The 20489-nt window shown below is 53.2% G+C and overlaps 1 protein-coding gene across 2 annotated transcripts in view; it reads left to right on the top strand.

Moving 5' to 3' along the window:
- The window catches only part of KCNIP3 (potassium voltage-gated channel interacting protein 3), an 80424-nt gene that overhangs the window by 3335 nt on the left and 56600 nt on the right, over positions 1 to 20489 (top strand). For both annotated transcript variants that reach the window (XM_066267733.1, XM_066267732.1), the window contains exon 2: positions 12520 to 12685. In XM_066267733.1, the coding sequence (XP_066123830.1) occupies positions 12520 to 12685 (166 nt within the window). The remainder of the gene's footprint in view (positions 1 to 12519; positions 12686 to 20489) is intronic.

Raw genomic sequence — 20489 nt, 5'->3', positions numbered from 1 at the left:
GAGGCAGGACAACCAAGAGGGGGCCTGTCCCATCTCCCAGCTGGCCTGACCCCCTCACTGTGGGTCTGCAGCCTCAGGCCTCTGCCCAACACCCCTCCATCAGGCTGGCCTGTGCCTGTGCCAGCTCAGCTGGGCACAGCAGCTGCTGGTTCTCAACAGCGTCCTCCCCAGCGCTGCCCACTGCCCTCACCCTTCCCCACTTTCTGCACATGGGCACCTCCAAGGCATGCAAGAGCTAGTGCCATGCCCATGCCCAGTCTGTCCTGGCCCTGTTCTAAGATTCTCAAGATGGGCAGTGACCTCAGAGAGCCAATTCGAGCCCTAACTCTTCCCTGTTGAGTCTGTAAGCTTGGGCAGTGCCCATCCCCTGTTGGGTCTCAGTTTCCATTTGTGACTCAGATATACTCATAGCCTTTGCTCAGTCCCCACATGAGATCAGGACCATGAGCTGGTCAGTGGGGCTGGGTATCCATGTCAGGATCACTACCAAAAGTGCTATGACATAGATCCCCACCCTACACACAAAACATATGTTCCCTGGCCTGTTGTAGCACCCCATTGCCACCTGGGGTCTAGAGAGGTAACATGGCTGCCGCTTGTGAGCTGTTAACCTGACTACATCAGTCGATCTGGCCTCAGTCCCAGCCCTAACACGAGCTGGTTATGTGTCCTTGGACAAGCTATGCAGCTCCTCTGTGCCGAGGTCTTCTCATATTCCTGGGAAATATCATCAACCTCCTAGACAGTTGAGATCTTATACCAACATTTTTTTAAAATAAACATTTTTTTATTCAATGAGAGGAGCGGAGGTAGAGGCAGACTCCGGCATGCGCCCTGACCAGGATCCACCCAGCAAGCCCACTAGGGGGCTATCTGCCCATCTGGGACATTGCTCCATTGCTCAACAACTGAGCTCTTTTTAATGTCTGAGGCAGAGGCCATGGAGCTATCCTCAGAGCCTGGGGCCAATTTGCTCCAATCGAGCCATGAATGCAGGAGGGGAGGAGAAGATAGGGAGAGAAAGAGAGAAAGAGAAGGGGAGAGGTGGAGAAGTAGATGAGCGCTTCTCCTGTGTGCTCTGACCAGAAATCAAACCTGGGACATCCACACACCACTCCGATGCTCTACCACTGAGCCAATCAGCCAAGGCCTATACCAACCTTAGCATGGCCCTGAGACACATGGTGAGCACTCCATAATGTGGGGAAATGTCAATGCTACTGTTTTCTGACAACTGAGTGGAGCCTGGAAAAGACTCTGACAATAGAATGTTGTTAGTGAGCAACTCGAGTGGACCCCTGAGTTAATGAGACACCCACACTGCCTGGGCAGCAAAGTGTCCTGGCTGAGGTGGTAGTCATCAGAGACCAATCCTCCCCTCTCCTGCTCCAGTGCTCTGAGAGGGGTAGCACTCAGGTCTGCGTGTGCACTCAAGCACGTACACATGTGAGTGTCTGCAGAGACTCATGACAAACCCAGCTCCCTCTCACCAGGCAAGCTGCTGGCCCACATCTGTCTCTGTCCAGGAGTGGATGGGGAATTGAGGATATCAGAAGCCTCCCATTTCAAATGCTCAGGGCTGCACAAAACAACGCCCACTGCCACTTCCTGCCATCCATCTCAAGTGATGGAAATAGAGCGGGTGACAAGTGGGTGTTCCGTGAACCAGCTTGCTCTACAGCATCCCCATGGACGTGGGCCAGGCAGCCCCCCATCTAAACAGGTTCTTGTGTCTGCAGCTGGCCCAGACTGTGGTCCCAAGACAGCTGTTCTGGGAGGAGAGAGGTTGAGCATGGAGACCTGGAGCCCCCTCCCTCTCAGAGACCAGACCCAGCATTTACTGTCTGGAGGGACAGGCTCTCTGGACCTGAGCTGTAGGTGGATCGAGGGGCCTTTACAAATAGAGCAGAGCAGGCCCTACTCAGTCACACAATGCAGCCCTCGGGCAGGCAGGGTGTGGTGAATGCCAGGTGATTCTCTTGTGCAGCCAATTGAGCAGAGCAGGCTGGATCTCCCTGCTGGATCATGGGGCCATGTGCTTGGCCAGGCCCTCACTCGGCATCAGAAGGATGAGAACAGTGATAATCACTCTTGCTGGGTCTTGGTATATGTCACCTTAGTCAACCTTTCCTGCAGTCCTATGAAGGCGCATTTTCATCCCCATTTACAGATAAAGACATTGAGGCTCAGAGTGGTCAGGTACTTTGTATAGGGCCACCCAGCCAGGAGGCAAAGTCCCAGAGTTCAAGTCCCGGTCCAAAACCTCTTCCAACTGCACTCAGCTGCCTGAAGTAACATTAACTGGCCTGAAATCCACCCCTTCCCCACTAAAGTGCATCTTCTGAACCAGCACCTGGTGGGTCCTTGTGGCCCTCCTGAGCTATCTGTGCTGCTTCCCATCTATGTGTCTGTAAACATTAGGGAGACATTAGCCATGCCTTTCACATGTGTTTACTCATGTGACATTACCTCTTGGAAAGGAGCCTGGATACCCTAACTCAGGTGGACCAGGACCCTGCATGGCCTCCAGCTATGTACCCCGTCCTAATTGGCAGCCATGTGCCCACAGGTGGCCTCTGCCAAGCCTGCTCTGGGCCACTCTCTAGGGGGTTTCCAGAGCACAGCTGACGAGAGCCATAAACTGAACTAGTTACTTAAAGACCTTGCCTCAGTTCACCCTTAACGACTTGACCATATGGGCCCCACAGGACGAAGCTGTGCCTGCTGGGCAGGGGCTGTGAACTGTGGGAGAATGACCTTTCAGGGAGCCTGTGGGGACCAGGGAGCTATGAGATGGGATGTCGGGGTCCAGGTTTGTGCTTTGTCTGAGAGAATCTCTGCACTGTGATGGAGACTCTCAGTGATGGTACTCCTGGTAGGCAAGTCTGCACCAGATTTGGGGGTTTTGCCTCCTGCATTTCCATGGAAACAAATTTCACAGTTACTGTGGAGTCACCTCAACCCCTCCATCACTACCCACACCTACAGCAAATCCTAAAACCCATCACATGAGTATCTCCACTGCCCATCCACTGCCTGGGCCTGGCTCAGCCCCACTTTCTACCTAGACCCAAGCAGTACCCCAAATTGGCCACCTGCCTCACTGTCCCCCAACTCTCCTTCACAGGCCACCTTCCTGAAACAACTGTGCCTGACCCTAGCTTGGATTTGGGTGGGAGAAAGAAGCTGGGGGCAGGGTGTGCCCTGGAAGAGGAGCTGCCCCAAACCACCCAACTGGCAGATCTGAGAATTCTAGACAGTGTTGGCCGATAGAAACAATATGAGCCCCAGGTGCCATTTAAAATATTCAAGTAGGACCTGACCGGGGGTGGCACAATGAATAGAGTGTCAATCTGAAACACTGAGATCCCAGGTTTGAAACCCTGGGATCAGCATGATGATTCCGATGTCTCTAGCTTGAGCCCAAGTTTGCTGGCTTGAGCAAGGGGTCACAGGCTCGGCTAGAGTCTCCTGATCAAGGCACATATGAGAAGCAATCAATGAACAACTAAAATGATACAACTACAAGTTGATGCTTCTCATCTCTCTCTTCTTCTTTTTCTCTCTCTTTAAAAAAATGTTCAGGTAGGTACATAGAAGAAAATTTTTTTTTAAGTGAAAATTTTAATAATATATTTTATTTAACCCAATGTAAATATTATCATTTCAATGTACAATTGATATAAAAAATTACTCAGGAGCCATTTTACATTTTAGTAATTGAAGATTTGAAATACGGGTTATGTTTACATTGATGGAACATCCCAGGTAAACTATCCATATTTCAAGTGCTCAGTAGCAACTCATGACAAATGGCCACCGTATGGGACAGAGCTTGGCCAAGTTGAGTGTGACTCTGAGCCTCCAAGTTTCCTAGTTGTACTCTGCCTTCACCAATTTTGCCTTATCTGCGCTATTGTATTTTGTATTTTCTTTAAATTAATTCACATATTAAACTTTAACAAATGTATCTAAAAGGGAATCTCTAAATCATTATAGATGGAGTGCAGGGAGCAGTTGCTGAAATAGATGAAGACTGAGTGTAAATCAATCAGAAGGCTTAGGCTAGAACTAAATGACAATCCAGAAACACAATTAGGCAATGCCCAGAGTGTTCTGAAGAAGAAAGAAAAGCTAAAAATTCTTATAGAAAAAAAAATGACATTTTGAGAAGAATCAGTCTTGTATTCTTAGCTTCTGGATTAGTCCGAGAGGTCATCTTTTAGATGTCCAGTGGTCTGGGTGATGATGTCGTCTGTGTGGATATGTGACATTCTTTTCCAAATCTTTCAGTGAGTGATCAGAGGGTTTTCTGTAGGGTTTATACATATATCTCCAGGCATAACTAGAGAGTTCAAAAATTCATGTTCTCAGGCTACATAAAGCAAGAGTAGAATTGTTTCCTCAGGCCTCAGTCTACTTGATTTTAGTAATTCAGCAGCCTTGGCTGAATATTACTTCTTCACTCTTTCCTCAAAGTAACCATAGCAATGCCACCAAAACAAAACATGCCCTCTCTGTTGCCTGCTGAGACCACACTGTCTTTGTAAAAAAGGGTGGGTCATCGGAAGTTAGAGGGGTGCTAAATCGTCTCCTGTACCAGGCAAAGGTGGCTCCCAAGTGCCCGGTGGCACAGCCCTATTTCCTGGAGACAGTGACTTCCAGCCAAGCCCACCAGGACTCACTTGAAGTTAAGCCAGTTGGGCTGACTCCTCATGGACCCTGAGTGAGTAAGAACACACAGCACAGGAGTGGGCGGAGCTTGGTGAGGGGTATAAGGCAGAACCTAGTTTGGGGCTTGGGCTTCAGTTGGGGGATTTGGAGGAGGGGCCCAGTGACCTCAAAAGGTTGATGTGAGCATAAAATAAGGCAGCCTCTCCAAACACCTAACACGGTGCCTGGCACATAGTAGGTACATCACTATGTGGCATCCTTTCTGTCCCTCCTCTGCTCCTCATAGGCAGGGGACTTAGAAGGAGAGAGACCTGCCCCTGGCCCGCTTGGCCAGGCAGGAGCTGCAAGTCTCAGGGCTCTGGGGGGAGTGCTAGGGCATGGCCCTGCCCATGTGCAGCTGTGGGTCTTCAGGGCCAGCCCAGGGCCATTTCTGGGTCCTGGACCAAAATGTCCCCACTGCCAGATGTGCCACTGAGAGCTCAGTGTGGCCTGAGGGGCCAGATTTTTTGGCTTTATTGGTCTCTGTCACCTAACCCTGGCTATCTCCTGAAGTTCCTGGAAGATGGAGAGCTCTATCCCCTCTTACAATGACACTAGCATCAAGCAGGAGCAGGAGGAGGTGAATTGTGGAGAGTATCATGGGACTCAAACCCAGTCATTAATGAATATTGATTGACAGCTTTGTGTGTGTTTGTATTTTTAAATACTCTTTAGTGTGTGTGTGTAAGAAACTATTTCTGAATTGACATTTTATTGAGATAATTATAGATCTCCATGCAGTTGAAGAAATAACACAGATTCTGCATACTCTTTCCCCAGCTCCCCTGAGTGTAGCATCTTGCAAAACTGTAGTACAAGATCACAGTGGGATATGGCCAGTGAGGCAGTCCACAGTCTCATTCTAATGCCCTAGTTTTACACGTGCTCAGTGTCATGCCATTTTATGTATATATGGAGCTTGTGTTCCCACCACCATAGTCATGACACATCACAGGTCCATCACAAGAATCTCATGTACTGCCTTGTGTAGCCACACCTCCCTCCCTTCCACCTCTACCTCTATTATTAATCCATGGTCCATTCATCTGTTCCATTTATACAATTTTTTCCATTACATAAAATTGTACAGTATATGACCTATTGAGATTGGCTGCTTTCATTCAGGATAACTTCCTGGAGGTTCATCCAATTTGCTGTGTGTATCAATAGTCCATTCCTTTTTATTGCTGTGTAGTATTCCATGGTGTGGATATTCCTGTTTGTTTAACTCCAAAGAGGACATCTCAGTGTTTCCAGTTTGGGGCTATTGCAAGTAAAGCTGCTGTGAACATTCTTGTACAGGCTTTTGTTTGTTGAGATAAATGCTCATGGGGGCAACTTCTGGGTTGGTTGTTTTTTGTTTTTTTGGGTTTTTTTTTTTTTGTATTTTTCTGAAGCTGGAAGTGGGGAGAGACAGTCAGACAGACTCCCGAATGCGCCCGACCGGGATCCACCCGGCATGCCCACTAGGGGCAATGCTCTGCCCACCAGGGGGTGATGCTCTGCCCCTCCGGGGCGTCGCTCTGCTGCGACCAGAGCCCCTCCAGTGCCTGGGGCAGAGGCCAAGGAGCCATCCCCAGCGCCCGGGCCATCTTTGCTCCGATGGAGCCTCGGCTGCGGGAGGGGAAGAGAGAGACAGAGAGGAAGGGGGGGGGGTGGAGAAGCAAATGGGCGCTTCTCCTATGTGCCCTGGCTGGGAATCAAACCCCGGTCCCCCACACGCCAGGCCGACGCTCTACCACTGAGCAACCGGCCAGGGCCATATTTGTTTTTTAAGAAGCCACCAGCCCCGGACAGTTTGCTCAGTAAATAGAGCATGATGTCAGGACACATATAAGAAGTGACCATCTGCTTCTCTTTCCCTTCCTCTCTCCCTTCTTTCCCTCTTCCCCTCCTACAGCCAGTGGACAGGTTTAAGCATTAGTCCCAGGTGCTGAGGATAGTTCAGGTGGCCCAAGCATCAGCCTTAACCACTAAAAATAGCTTGATTGATTCAAGCATCAGCTCCAGACAGGGGTTGCCAGGTAGATCCTGGTCAGGGCACGTGTAGGAGTTTCACTATCTTCCCTCATCTCCCTTAAATAAATAAATAAATAAATAAATAAATAAATAAATAAATAAAAAAAAATAAAGGAAGCCACCAACTGTTTTCTAGAATAGCTAAAGCATTTTACATCCTAATTACCCATGTCCGAGTGCAGCAGTTTCTCTGCATCACCGCCAGCATTTGGTACTGTCACTACTTCTTATTTTAGCCATTCTGATAGGTGTGAGTGACATCTCATGATAGTTTTCATTTGCATTTCCCTGATGACTGATGATGTTGAGCATCTTTTTTCTTTTCTTTTTTTTTAAATGAGGAAAGACAGGGCCTGACCTGTGGTGGCACAGTGGATAAAACGTCGACCTGGTACACTGAGGTCACTGGTTCGAAACCCTGGCTTTTCCTGGTCAAGGCACATGCAGGAAGCAACTACTACTGATTCCTTTCCCCCCTCCTTCTTTCTCTCTTCTCTTGCTCTGTTTCTCTCTTCTCTCTGAAAATCAGTAAATTAAAAATAAAATAAAATTAAAAAATTAAAAATGAGGAGAGACAGGGAGACATACTCCCACATGTGCCCCAACCAGGATCCACCTGGCAACCCCCAACTGGGGTCAATGGTCAGACCAACCAAGCTATTCTCAGTATTGGGAATGACGCTTGAAGAAATCAAGCCACTAGCTATGGGAAAGAGAAGGGAGAGAGAGAAGGGGAGAGAAGCAGATGGTCACTTCTCTTGTGTGTTCTGACTGGGGATTGAACCCAGGATGTCAGCTCGCCAGGCTGATGCTCTATCCACTGAGCCAACTGGCCAGGGCCAAGCATCTTTCCATGTGCCTCTTGGCCACCTGTGTGTCCTCCTCAGGGAAATTTCACTGCATGTCTTTGCCATCCTCTAACTCAGTGGTCCCCAACCTTTTTTGGGCCACGGACCGGTTTAATGTCAGAAAATATTTTCAAGGACCGGCCTTTAGGGTGGGACAGATAAATGTATCACGTGACCGAGACAAGTGTCAAGAGTGAGTCTTAGATGGATGTAACAGAAAGAATCTGGTCATTTAAAAAAATATTGTTCAGACTTAAATATAAATAAAATGGAAATAATGTAAGTTATTTATTTTTTCTCTGCGGACTGGTACCGGTCCGTGGCCCCGGGGTTGGGGACCACTGCTCTAACTGATACTCTGTTCCTTTACTGGTGGGTTTGGGGATGAGGGCCTCCTGGGCGCTGGGCGCTGTATTGGGAAGAGTAAATCACAGAGCCATCCAGGGCCAGTCCTCAGAGCGGACATGGGCAGGGGGAAGAGGGAAACAGACAATGCACCAGAAAACTAATACATAAGATAAGTTCAAAAGCCACATTTGCTGAGAGGCCCAGCAGGTGCTGAGATGCAGCCCGCATGAAGGAGAGCAACCTGGAGGTGGGGGACTCCCAGCACCTGGCCTGAAGTAGGCCTGAAAGGGAAAGGGGTCAGCCTTGACAGTCCAGGGGGTAAAGTGTGCGGGTGGAGAGTGGGGAGAGGTGTGCAGGTAGAGAGGGGAAGTGTGCAGGTGGAGGGGAAAGGGTTCGGTAGAGGGAGGGGACAGGTGTGCAGGGGGAGGGAGGGAATGTGCGGGCTGAGGGAGGGAAGTATGCTGGCGGAGGGGGAGTGTGGATGTGAGGACAGCATACTGTGGGGGCCTGTGAGGAACAGAGTGAGGTGGGGCGGACGAGATGAGGCTGAACAGGGTCAGGCAGAGGTTGATTGGAGTGGGGCTTTAAGGGCAGGACCAGGGATTGGGTTTTATTTGAAATGCCCCTGTGTTTGGTCTCCTCACTGAGCCAGCTGTCCTAGACTCTGTTACCTCTCAGCACAGAGGTCCTGCAGGGTGAGCAGGTGCTGTGTCATCTCTCATGGTCCCCTCCTGAGCTTCCCAATTCAGGGGAGGGAGCTGGAGTGGCTATTAACAGTCCCTGACAGCCCAGTCAGACCCTCTCCCAGACAGACAAGTGTCAAATATTCATGAGGATGAGAAGCGTCACTCCTCCTCTGCCCTCTCCCATGGTCCCTGGGCCCAGTCCACAGGACTTAACCCCTTCTGGCATTTGTGTGGCCCTGCCCCAGCTCAGCCACAGTGGACTTCTCACATCTTACTGTGAGGACCCCCCACCCACTTCATAGAGGGTGGTTCACAGGAGCTCCTGGCTCTCAGCCAGGTGGAGGACCTGGCCGAGGGCTCCTGCCAACCGCTCCCGGGCTCTCTGCACCAGGAAGAGCAAACTTCGGCCCCTAGCACAGGAGCGCAGCAGAGCGTTTGCACACAGGGACTCTGTCATGATTAGGGGGCTGGGGAACCCCTCCTCAGCTCCTGAGGCCTCTCCCGGGGCCTGGCCCCCAGAGAGCCAAGCCATGCAGCTCATGGCCAAGACCACCTGAACTGCGGAACCGGGAGACAGCACAGTGTGGCCCCAAAATGAATGTCTTCACTAGGACTTACTTCCTCATTTTTAAAATGGGGAGTGGTATTACCAACCTCTGGAGTTGTCATGACAATGAGATGACACTGAGACCCAGAATAGAACAGAAAGAGAGCTCTTGGCCCTGTCCTGGGGACCTCCAGCCTTTCCAGGGAAATAGGAGCCAGGGCTCGCAGCCCCTGGATCCCCCTGTCGGCTCAGGCTTGAGCTTCAGAACAGCATCCCCATGACTGGTTGCTGCCCTGACAGGGCACCCCTGCCAGCCAGTACCAGGACTGTCCTGAGGTGGATGGGATCCTGCCTGAGGCTATGAGGCCACCTCAGGCTCTCCTTCTGATGTTCTCCACTAGCCTAGGTCCAGAGCCCCCCGCAAAGAAGTCATGCAATAATGAAGCACCAGCTGCCTGTCACCCCCCACCCCCACCACCGGGACCAAACTAAAGACTTGATTCACCGAGGCCATTTCTCTGCTGAATAATGTCATTAATAATGGATCAGGAGCCTCGCTGACAGCTGGCAGGACCGGGTGTATGTGCATGCATGTATGTATATATGTGTTCGTGTATAGGGTTGTGTAGGGGCATCCCTCAGTATCTCTGGCATTATTGGACCCTGTGCCACCAAGATGGCAAGATTGCTCCAGCAATTGGTACCACTTCCATCTGCCTTATTGCCAGGGTGAGCCTTGGAGGAGGGGAGGAAGGTCGGGAGTATTACCAAGGAGGGTGTGTGTCATGTGGTAGTTTGTGGGGGTGATGACTGTGACAGCAGAACTTGGCAGCTGGTACCAGGCTGGGGAATGCCCCAAAAGTCAGGATTAGGGATTTTGAAATTGTCCTGTCTGGGTGGCCACTTGTCAAAAACTGACTAGGAGGCCCAGTCCTCCCCTCTTGTGTTTGGCCTCATGGGAGTTCTCCCACCTAATGGGATACTTCAGGACGAATGGACCAGCCTCCCCTCACCCATTTGGGCATTTGCACAAGTTCCACAATTTGGGAGATGTCTATAGGATATTTCTTATTCCCTGTGTTTGGGAAAGCCCCCACTGAGGGCATAAGAGTCTAACAGGCCAGACACATGCTTTCCCTGTTCCCCTCGAAGCCAGGGATGGGGCTGGGACAATGAATTCCTCCACTCCTGACCTTGAACCTGAAGCTAGTGACTCCACTGAGACAGTCCCAGCTGCAGCTTTCAGGTTCCAGGGACAGCAGGGCCATGAGGCCATTCGGGTCCCCAGGCCCAGGGCCCCCCAAATGGAGTGCCAGGGATGGGGCATTGTTACCCAGTGGCAGCAGAGCTGTTCAGAGGCCCCTTCTGGGATGTGAGGGCGATCTGGCTGCGACATCTGTCACCCCATTGATCGCCAGGGTTGATTCGGCTGATCTGGCTGGCTAGGCGGGTGTCCCCTTCCTCCCTCACCATTCCATGTGCGTTCCTCCCGAAGCTGTGCGCTCGGTCGAAGAGGACGATCTTCCTCGCTAGAGGAGAGGACCGTTCTTCGGTCAAGGGTATACGAGTAGCTGCGCTCCCCTGCTAGAACCTCCAAACAAGTCTCAGAGGCCCCTTCTGTGGGCTGACCAAAGCTGAGGTCTGGCTGTCCAGCCACCAGCTCTTTGCTCCAGTCTGTCTTCCTGGCTGTCGGTCCTCCCTGGGGAGGCTGAGACTGGCCTGCCCTGCCCACTGCTCATTCTTTCTGGTTAAAATCAGCCTGGGTCCATCTCTGCTGCTCGCACCTGAGAACCTGAGGCAGGGGCTACCTCTGGGCTCTGCCTCTGCAGAAGCCACCCAACTGCACAGCTACGTTATTTGCTTTGGACAACCAAAAATATTTTAGAGCTGTGCAAACATAGCACGCTGACCCTAGAAAGACATTACCAGCCAGCCCAGTGGCCATCATCCTGGCCACCAACCCACATACACGGGAGTGCTGCTGCCTCTTACGACTGGCACTTAGGCCACATCACATTGTGAATAAAAAGAGCCTGGGGTCTGCCTGTGGCAGTGACCCAGTCAGTCAGGCCATACCTGTGACATAGCTGTTCCCAGCAGGAGAGCAGGGCACAGGCCATAAATGAGACTGGGCAGATGCCCCAAGGGGTCACCATGGCTGCTGGCCACATACAACCCTCCCTGAGCCTTGCCCTCAAGGACCACCCTATAGCCACTGAGGAAACTGAGGAAGTGAGTGCTTTGGGAGCCTGCATGGGAGGTGGGGCTCAAAATATTGTAGAAAAACAAATCTCGCTGTGCTGAGGCCTCTGCCCAGGTTGTCCCCTCACATCCACACCCCTGGAGCTCAAGCTCATCATCTCTGAATAACCCCCATGGCCTCTCCTCCCAGATTACTCCAGTGTGTTGCTCGAGCTGTTCATTCAGATCATGGCACAACTCAGGGCAGTGGGTCCCATCAGTGTGCCCCTCAGGCCAGGCCAGGGGTCTCTCATACAGCCCATCTTCCTTGGGTGGGAAAAGATGGAGGGTGTGGGAGGGAAGTGAGGAAGCCAGCTTTACTTGTGACCCTGTGCAGATCACTGCCCTCTCTAGGCTTCAATCAAAGGAAGGCTTGTGACCTCTAAGGGACCGTCCAGTTCTGACAACCAGGCCTGTGCTGGGGTGCAAGCTTGATGAGCAAGTCTGAACCTCACCTCCCTCCTTCCTGGGTCCCCACTATGTGCCAGGCCAGGATGCAGAATGCGGAGCCACAGGCTTTGCCCTCAACCAGGAATTCCACTGTGCAGTCCCTGCTGCTGTGGGACTATGGACACGAGGCAGACCTGGTCCCTTCAGCCAAGAAGCCAGGGAAGCTTCGTGGGAGGGTTGACCTGGGGCTGGGTCTTAAAGCATAAGTAGGGCTCACTGGGCCATGAAAGGAAGGCTTTCCTCAGCTGGTGCAGAGCACAGAAGTGTGCAAAGAGTGGTGTGTTCACAGGCCCGGCCGGTGCAATTTGAGGGGAGTATGTGGGAAGCATGCACGGCCTCTGTCATTCTGCCCCACTTTGCCTGGGGCCACTGGGCTGAGTTTCTGCTGGACACTGTGCCCACAGGTTGCCCCTGTCACGCAGACCAAGGGTTCTTGGGGAGAGAGTTAGACTGGTGAGACTCTGGGCAGAAGATGGCCTGTGCAAGGGGGAACAGGACCCTGGACTCTCTGGCTGGGACTGGGGCTCCTAGCATGCACCCCTGGAAGACAAGACCCTGGGTGGAGTTTAAGAACAGCCTCACCTGGATGTTGGGCAAGCCTGGGAGAGATCTGCAGATCTCCTTTGTGAGCAAGGGCTCAGGGACGCTCTGCCTGTTCCTGCTGCAGGAGGCGATGAAGGTGTCAGATGGCAGCCTCCTGGGGGACCCCGGGAGCACCCCACTAAGCAAGAAGCAGGGTGTCAAGTGGCAGAAGCTGAGACTCAGCCGCCAGGCCCTGATGCGGTGTTGCCCGGTCAAGTGGATCCTGTCCAGCTCTGCCCCGCAGGGCTCAGGTAGGGACTGGTGAGGGCTGGGGGAGCTGTCCTATCTGGGAGTTCAGAGACCACCCTGGTGCTCCAACCCAGGCCACGCCACCTGTGTCTTTACAGGGAGATGTGCTTTCATTCATTCGCATCCCTACTCACTCATCCCTCCCTGCAGGGCACTGAGCTCAAGGCAAGGCCAGGAGGGTGGAGACAGAGAACTGGGACCAGGCTGGAGGTTCTGCTTGAGTAGCTGGGAGGGCGGAGCCCAGCATCAGGGGTGGACAGGTTGAGCTCACCATACACACTTCACCTGCTGGGTAACATGGCGCGGCAACTGATCCTTTATAAGTCCCCTGTAAAAGGGGTTGGTGCCCACCTGCAGGCCACAAGTGAAGACAGGTGACAATGTGTGCAGGGAGCAGTGGAGGGGGAGACCCTGCCTAGTGCACACAAGGCTGGTGCTGGTTCTTCACTCGGCCTGCATTCAGCAGTTGTGAGGTATAGATAGAAGTGGCTGCCCTGTGCTGGCTGTTGGTGATATTTGGTGTTCGCTGCACGTGGCATAGCAGAGGGTTCAGAGGCAACCTTGTACTGCCTGTACTCTTACACATGTGCACACACCACACACTCACACCTGTGCACACCCACCATGCACAACTGTGCACTCACTACAGTGTGCACACCCGCCCACCATGAGCAAGCATGTGGATATACACATGCGTGTACATGTATCATATACAGGCGTCCATGCCACATATACAAACAGGCGTGCATGAGACTATGACTCTCTGACTTTAAGGAAAAGGTGCAGATGTGGCTCTGACAGCTGTCTTGTTTGTGATTTCTAGGGCCTCAGTCCCCTTGGCTGAAGAATGGGCACAACCGTGGCTCCCAGTCCCCCAGGCATGATGGGGTGGGAGTAAGGAGGAGACAGACACAGGGGCTGGTAGCCAGCTCAGCCCGTGCGTGCAGGGCTTCCAGCCGGGCTCCTGTCCTTCACTTGGGAACCCACACCAGGGAGCTCCCAGCACAACCCCAGCCCTGCCTCTGCTTTCCCCACAACCCCTGCCTGCCTGTGCTGCTCTGTCACCCTTGCCTGACATTTGCTCTTGGCCTTCCCATAGTGGCCTCTCACGGGAGCTTTAATGCATGCGAACACGTGTGGGGGCCACATGCACTCCCCAGCTTCTCAGAGAGTGCGAACAGATCTTACAGAAACATGAAGTCCTTACACATTTATGCAAACAGCTTAACTGGGAAGCTCCCACATGATGCTGATCATTCTGCAGTGGAAGAAAAACAGGGCAGTCCCCAGAGAGAGCAGGGGGAGCCGTGGCACCCTGAGTGACAGTCCTGGCTCTCTGACCGACACATCTCCTCCCTCACTAAAGGCTCAATTTACCCTCCAGCTGCCCAGGTTCTCCTTGGTGGCGGTGCAAGGTCCTCCCTTCCCGGTCGGCCAGAGATCTGGCAGCCCCTCAGCTTGGCCGCAGTGGGCCTCTCTGTCTCTCCATCCAGCACCCCACCGCACCCCAGGCCTTTCTGCTGAGGGTTGAGGTTTCCAGCATTCAGGCAGGGGCTGGGTGTGGTGTGCCACCCCTTCACTGGGTCTTGTAGCACACCTGAGTGTGGGTGAACACAGCAAGGTGACTGTGAGAGGGGCTGAGGGGACCACACCCACATGCCCCATTTTCAGCTCAAGGTGGTCTCCTAGAGGGGCCAAGCCTTTCATATTCAGCTTCTACTGAGCAACTTGGGTGTGTCTGCTGAACAACTTGTCAGGGCCACGCAGTTGAGCAGACCAGAGGAGGGTGGCAGGCCTAAGACACAATCAGTGGCTCTGGGCCTGGGTGGGTGTGTTTACCAGGCAGCATGCCTGGCACACAGTGCATGTGTGAAACACAGGAAAATGAGGTCTTATTTAGCTGTGTGAAGAAGGCAATGTAGATCTCTGTTTTACTAAAAATGTCATTGGAGCTCAGGGAGGTCATATCACTCAGCCGGTTGCATAGAGTTAGGGGCAGAGCGGGTTCCAACGTAGGGCTCCTGCCCTGTGCTCCGGGCAAGGTGCCCACCCCGACCTGTGTCTTCCATGTCTTTTCCCTCAGGACCCGAGGAAAGAGGGAGCTTCTGGGGTTTGTGCAGGCAGCAGTCATGCTCACGAACTGAGCAGCTGAGACCCCGCTTACCTCCTCCATCTGGCATGTGCTGTGTGTGCCCCACAAGGATAGCACTTCTGGTCACATGGAGGGCTGTGTGTACACAAGAGATGCTAAACTGGGAGCAGATGGGGCACCCTGCTCCTCCGGGAGCTTCCTTGGGCTCTGGACACAGGGAACAATAGGTGCTATTCAGTGTGACTCCGTCACAGTCAGCCTGGAAGCTGGGGCAGCGGGCACCCGTGGAAAGTGGCAAAAAGTGACTGTGCCCTTGCCAGGGATTTTCCATTCACAGAAGCAAGCCAGAGAGGAGAGTTCTGGGACAGCTGGAGCAGAAGCCCAGGCTCAGGCTCAGGAAACTGTCTCTGAGCTTGGGCCACCGTGGCCAAGAGTGGTTGGGGCTCAGGGGCCAGAGCCGTGCAGGCCAGGGTGGACCATCTGCCAGGGTGCCCTGGCATCTCTCTTGGTCTGTGAAGGTCCCAACATGTAGTTGGGAGCTGGTCAGCAGTGGTGGCCTCTGGAATGACTGTGCCCAGGAAAGGGGGAACACAGGGCAGGCAGAGTATCCCTACCAGGGAGCAGTGTCCATCCTTGACCAAGAAGTGTGACCCTTCCTAACCCTGGGCAGCCATCTCAGTGACCCAGAGGTGGCTCCCCTCTGGGGAAGGATTCTTTTTTGGGATCTAAAGCCTCTATTCTGGAGTCAACGGTACTGAAAATGAAAAGCAAAACTGCCCAGGACAATGTAATCCATCCCAGGCCATCCCTCCTGCCAAGCCACGTGGGCCAGCAGACATGCTCAACAATCTGCCCACCAGGATGATGCCACTTCCATGTGTCTCCCTGAGTGGGCTGCCCTGTCAACTTAGAGTTGGTAACAACATTTCTTGCAGCTTTGTCTGTAAATGACATACAAACAGACACTTCTCCTCAAATGGTCTTAGGGATTCGCTAGGGGGTCTCAGGTGTGGGTTGAGGGGAAGGTGGCAGAGTGGCTGTTACTATGAGGAGCTGAGCCCCTACATATATAGCAGAGCCTTCTCAATGCCCTGACCACAAGCCCAAGCAGAACACCCATGCATGACGACAGAGTGCCTTTAGCACTGAGAGAGAGAGGTTGGTACACATTCCTGGTGGGCAGCCGCCCACCAGGGTCTCAGGGTCACTCAGTGTCTCACAGTCAGGCATCCCTTCTCCATGTAAGCCTAGTAAGAAGCCACTAGCTGTCTGTCAAAAAGAGATCTTTGTCAACCAAAGCCTGGCTCTGCTCTAAACTCGAGGGGACCATGGAATATTATTTTGGGGTCTGCCCAAGGCCCTACAAGGCATCCTCACTAGCCCAAGGCGCATGGTGTGCCACTGAAACCTGCTTGGCCACCAGGCCCCGGAGCAGAGCAGTTAGTGTATAGCCTTGCCTGCTGCGAGCCTTGGTCTGCACTCAGAACACAGCCTGGAGCAGCCCACCTGACAGTGCTGCATAAGAAGGCCCATCAAACACTGCGCTTATTTGCATATAAAAGAAATCCAAATAACAGTGACTTGATTTAGACAGAGGCATGTATTTCCTATTTGAGAAATCTGGGCTAGGCAGTGGCTGGCAATAGTCTAGCAGCTTCAGGATGTCAGAGTCCAGGTCTTGGGGGAGGGAATTACCCTTTCCCTCATAGTTGCAAGGTCATTGCTTTGGCTCCAGCCATCATGGCTTTGTTCCAGGTAAGAGGAAGGAGAAGTCAAGTGAAAGGAGGAAGTGGTGGTGCCTACATCAGGAAAGCAACCCCTGCAGACATCTCTGAAGGATTCATGCTACATTCTATTGCCTAGACTGAGGCACCCCGACAGGAAGGTGGAAGAATGGTGGAGGAATGGCTGTTTTTTAAGCTGGGCACATCTTCACCTAAAACAAAATCCAAGTTGTGTAGTTGAAAAAGCAGAGGAAGACGAGTACTGACGTGGCATTCGCTGCCAACATGCCTCTTAGGTTTCTGATGACTAAAAGCCCCAGAGCCCCGGACCTTAGCGAGCTGCTGCACATACCAGGTGCTCAAGAACTGTGGGCATCGGCCTGGCTCGCCGTTCCCGCTCCAGCCACATACTTGATTTTCCTTACCCTCCTCACCAGAGGGATCCTTTCCTGATTCCCCACTCTTGATTCTGCAGAGGCAGTAGAAGGGCTGGCAGATGAGATCTGTGAGCAATGGCCAGGGCCCCACCCATCCCCCAGCCCTGTCCAGGGTCCCTGGCCCCCAGCCGCCTAAGCAGGGGTTGCGCTGGAGCAGGGCTGCTGCCTTTCTGGCTACAGAGGAGCCCTGGGGCCCATATGAGGCCCCTCTACAGCGAGGTCACACCCTCAGCCCAGAATCACACCACTGGCACCTCCTCATAGCTGTTGGGAGCCCCTCTCAGCCCAGGAAGCTGCAGGAGCCTTCCCAGGGAGAGTGAGCTTTAGGGTTGTGAGGAGCCAAGCGCAAGGTGAAGGGGCCTGGCCGGCCCAGGGTGGGGGCAGGGCTGCTGGAAGAGACCAACCCCTGGCAGAGGGGCTGAGCAGTTCAAGAGAGCAGGAGTTGTGAACAGGCCAGAGCTGTAGAGGGAGACGCTGAGACTGAGAGAGACCAGAAGAGGGAGAGAGAGAGAGGGAAAGGGAGAGTTCCAGAAGAAAAGCTCTGGTGTTCAGTTGGGGAGAGGCCGGCAGAGAAGGGACAGCAGGCGGGGGTGGCAGAGCGAGAGCCAGGGCAGGGGACGGGGCCTGAGACCAGGCTCAGCCCAGGGATGGCTCGGGGCCGGGCCTGGGGGGCCACACCGAGGCTTCAGGAGCACCCGCATGGCTGCAAGAAGCTCCTGGGGACATCATCCTGTCCTCTAACCTCATCTCTGGGAACCTGGCTCAAGGTGAGGACAACAGCAGGGCAGGGGTGAGGATACAGGGTGGGGCAGGTTGGGGCTGCAAATGGCACCCACCTTGAAGAGGGTGGAATAACTGGGGGCAGCGGCCCTGACTGCCATCTGGTAGTCCTGCCCTGGGACCTGTGGCCAGTGAGTGCAAGCCAGGGTTCCCCCCACTCATGGGCCTGGAGAAGGAAAGGAGGTGGGTAGGTCCTTCACTGGGGCCACAGACTCAGGACCAGTCCAGGCAGGGAGCCAGCGGCACCTTGTGTATGCTCACCCCACAGCTGACCCCCTCCTCTCTTCTCCTTCCCCCCTCTTCTGTCCATCAGACAGATACGACAAATGAGCAAGTATGTTGAAAGACCCAGTAGACCAGCAGTTCTCAACCTGTGGGTTGCAACCCCTGTGTTTTGGTCATTCAGTCCCCGCCAGGGTCGCGACCCACAGGTTGAGAACCGCTGCAGTAGACAGTGCTCAGTCCGTGTTGGCCATCTTTCAAAATCTATGAAAACCAGCCATCCTGGGTGTCTGGCAGGTATGCCAGGGGGCTCCCTTGGAGACTTCAGGCTCGGGCCTGAGAGAAACCAGTGTGGGAGTGACTCCGTGGCAGACCAGGCCCCCTTCCACTGGGTCTCCTTGTCCCTCGCCTGTGCAGGTGCCCAAGGGCTGAGCAGACTAGACTGAGGTAAGGCCAGGGGCTCCACGAGACACGCACAGGAAGAGGGCCTCTTTCCTGTGGGGAGCCCTGCTTCCTTGGCAGGATGCCTGGAGGGGGTGAGTCAGAAGATCTGCATTTTGCAAGGAGAGACCTGTAGCTTCCTGACTTGTTCTGTTATTGGAGGGATTCAAAGGGGAGGACGCTAAAGAAATCACATGATTCCCTAATGAGATAGCAAAATAGACCCCTAGAACAGAAAGCTGAGTTAGTGTAGGCATGTGACATGCTGGCTTTTTAACCAAAGCAAAAAACTGCTTATGTGGCCCGAAGATGTTCACAGTTGCCAAGGGACCATGTGCCTACGCTGAGTAGGGCTGGGCTGGGAAAGCCTGGACTTCGTCCCCTTACCAGTGCTGGAGCCTAGTTCCCTATCTTGTTCCCTGCCTCATGCTGAGAGCCTAGTCCAGGGCCTGGTGCATTAAATACTTGTCAGTATTTAAGTACTAATGAATAACAACTTAAACATAAAATTGAGCATAAAATCAATTATCTCAAAATCTGTGGAATAATAACGGTTTAAAATACACAAAAGCAATAACAAATCTCTAGGAAAAATAAGACAGGGCTGAAGGAGATAGGAGGGAGGTGTGAATCTGAAGCCGGGTGCTTCTATGGGGGGACTTGGGCTGCAGGAAACAAGAGCCAAGGGCCACCTGCGGGGTGGGCAGTGACAGCCATGTTTATTGCAGTCTCAGTGACTGGGAGTCTTTACTTCTGGTAGCTTCATGCTCATTTCTTGAACAGTTTTGCCACCTGATACACTTGTGGGCTATGAGGTGCTTTCCCCTGCCCCCTATTTGTGCCACTCTGTCTCAGTTGGCCTCGAAAGGGAGGGGTGATACTGCAGGTCACCCTGCCCCCCCCCAACACATAGGCACGGGCTTTCTGGCCCAGCTCTGGGCTCCTTCCAGCTCTGGGGAAGCTGGCTCTGGACCCACAGTGTAGTGGATTTAGGGGAAGCTCCTTGGGAGTGGGGGGCCAATGGGCTAGAGCAGGTGTGAACCGTGAAACTCTACTGAGAATGATGTGGACGGCTGCTAAAAACACAAGTGTTTGGCACTGAGGTAGGAGCTTGCCAGAGAAAGCCTGGTTCTTTGTCACCTGTGACCCTTTCCGTCCGCTCTGTGGCACTGCTGCTCCTGCATTGGTGGATGGAGTTTATGCAGGTCCTATGGTCATCTCTCAGGTCAGCGAGAACTCAAGGACTCTTTTCCTATCCAATATCAGCTCTCCAGACCCTCCTTCACTTGGAGATCCGCCTCCCTGTGACTGTCCCAGGCTTAGGGGTGGAAAAGGAAGGCAGAGTGTGGGCAGGGTCCTGGAGGTCTCCACTCTTGCTTCACTCAGCTCCCCCCTTGGTTCCAGGACCAGGCTAGTGCCACCTGCCATCGGTGCACGTGGTGCCCTTTGGCCTTGCCCCCACAATGTGAAGACTGCCCCTCTCCAGGCCATCTTTCTTAGAGGAGGGTAGAACTTTGAGGATGGATTCCCAGCTTTCTTCTGGGGAATCTGGGGAAGCTCTAAGAAACACACTATCTGCCTCTATGACCATTGCTGGGGGATGTCCAGGTCCCTCCCCCTAACCCTGGTGAACTCTGGCCAGTGTAGCTAATGGCCAATACCCTGAGCCTCCGCCAGGTGTGGGTCAGACCCACCTGGCCTTGCACGTGCCCAGATCCCCAAAGTCTTCCCCAAAGCCCCTCACTGGATAAGTGAGGAGAGCAGGTAAAATTTCCCGGCACACAAACCAGCCCTTCCAAAGACACGCCCTTCTTCCACCTCACCAGCCTTGCTCTTCTCTGCCCCTGGTGGGATGAAGCAGGACGGGCTGCAAAGTCCATTTCTCAGTCCTTTACTGTACGATCTGCATAGCTGGTCTTGATCATTGGGATCTCTGTTAAACTCAACAGGAAAAGTTACATTTAACACCAGGAGTCCACATCAAGACAGGGGAAAACCTGTCTCCCCAGCCCATCTCCTGGACTGTGTACCCCACTCTGCCCAGGCCCAGTGCCCAGGCTTAGGCCTCCCAGGGATGAGGTAGGCATAGGACAGAGGCAGGGAGGGGCTA

This window comes from Saccopteryx bilineata, chromosome 3 (genome assembly GCF_036850765.1).
Source record: "Saccopteryx bilineata isolate mSacBil1 chromosome 3, mSacBil1_pri_phased_curated, whole genome shotgun sequence".
NCBI lineage: Eukaryota > Metazoa > Chordata > Mammalia > Chiroptera > Emballonuridae > Saccopteryx > Saccopteryx bilineata.
This window is presented reverse-complemented; position numbering and strand designations above follow the sequence as displayed.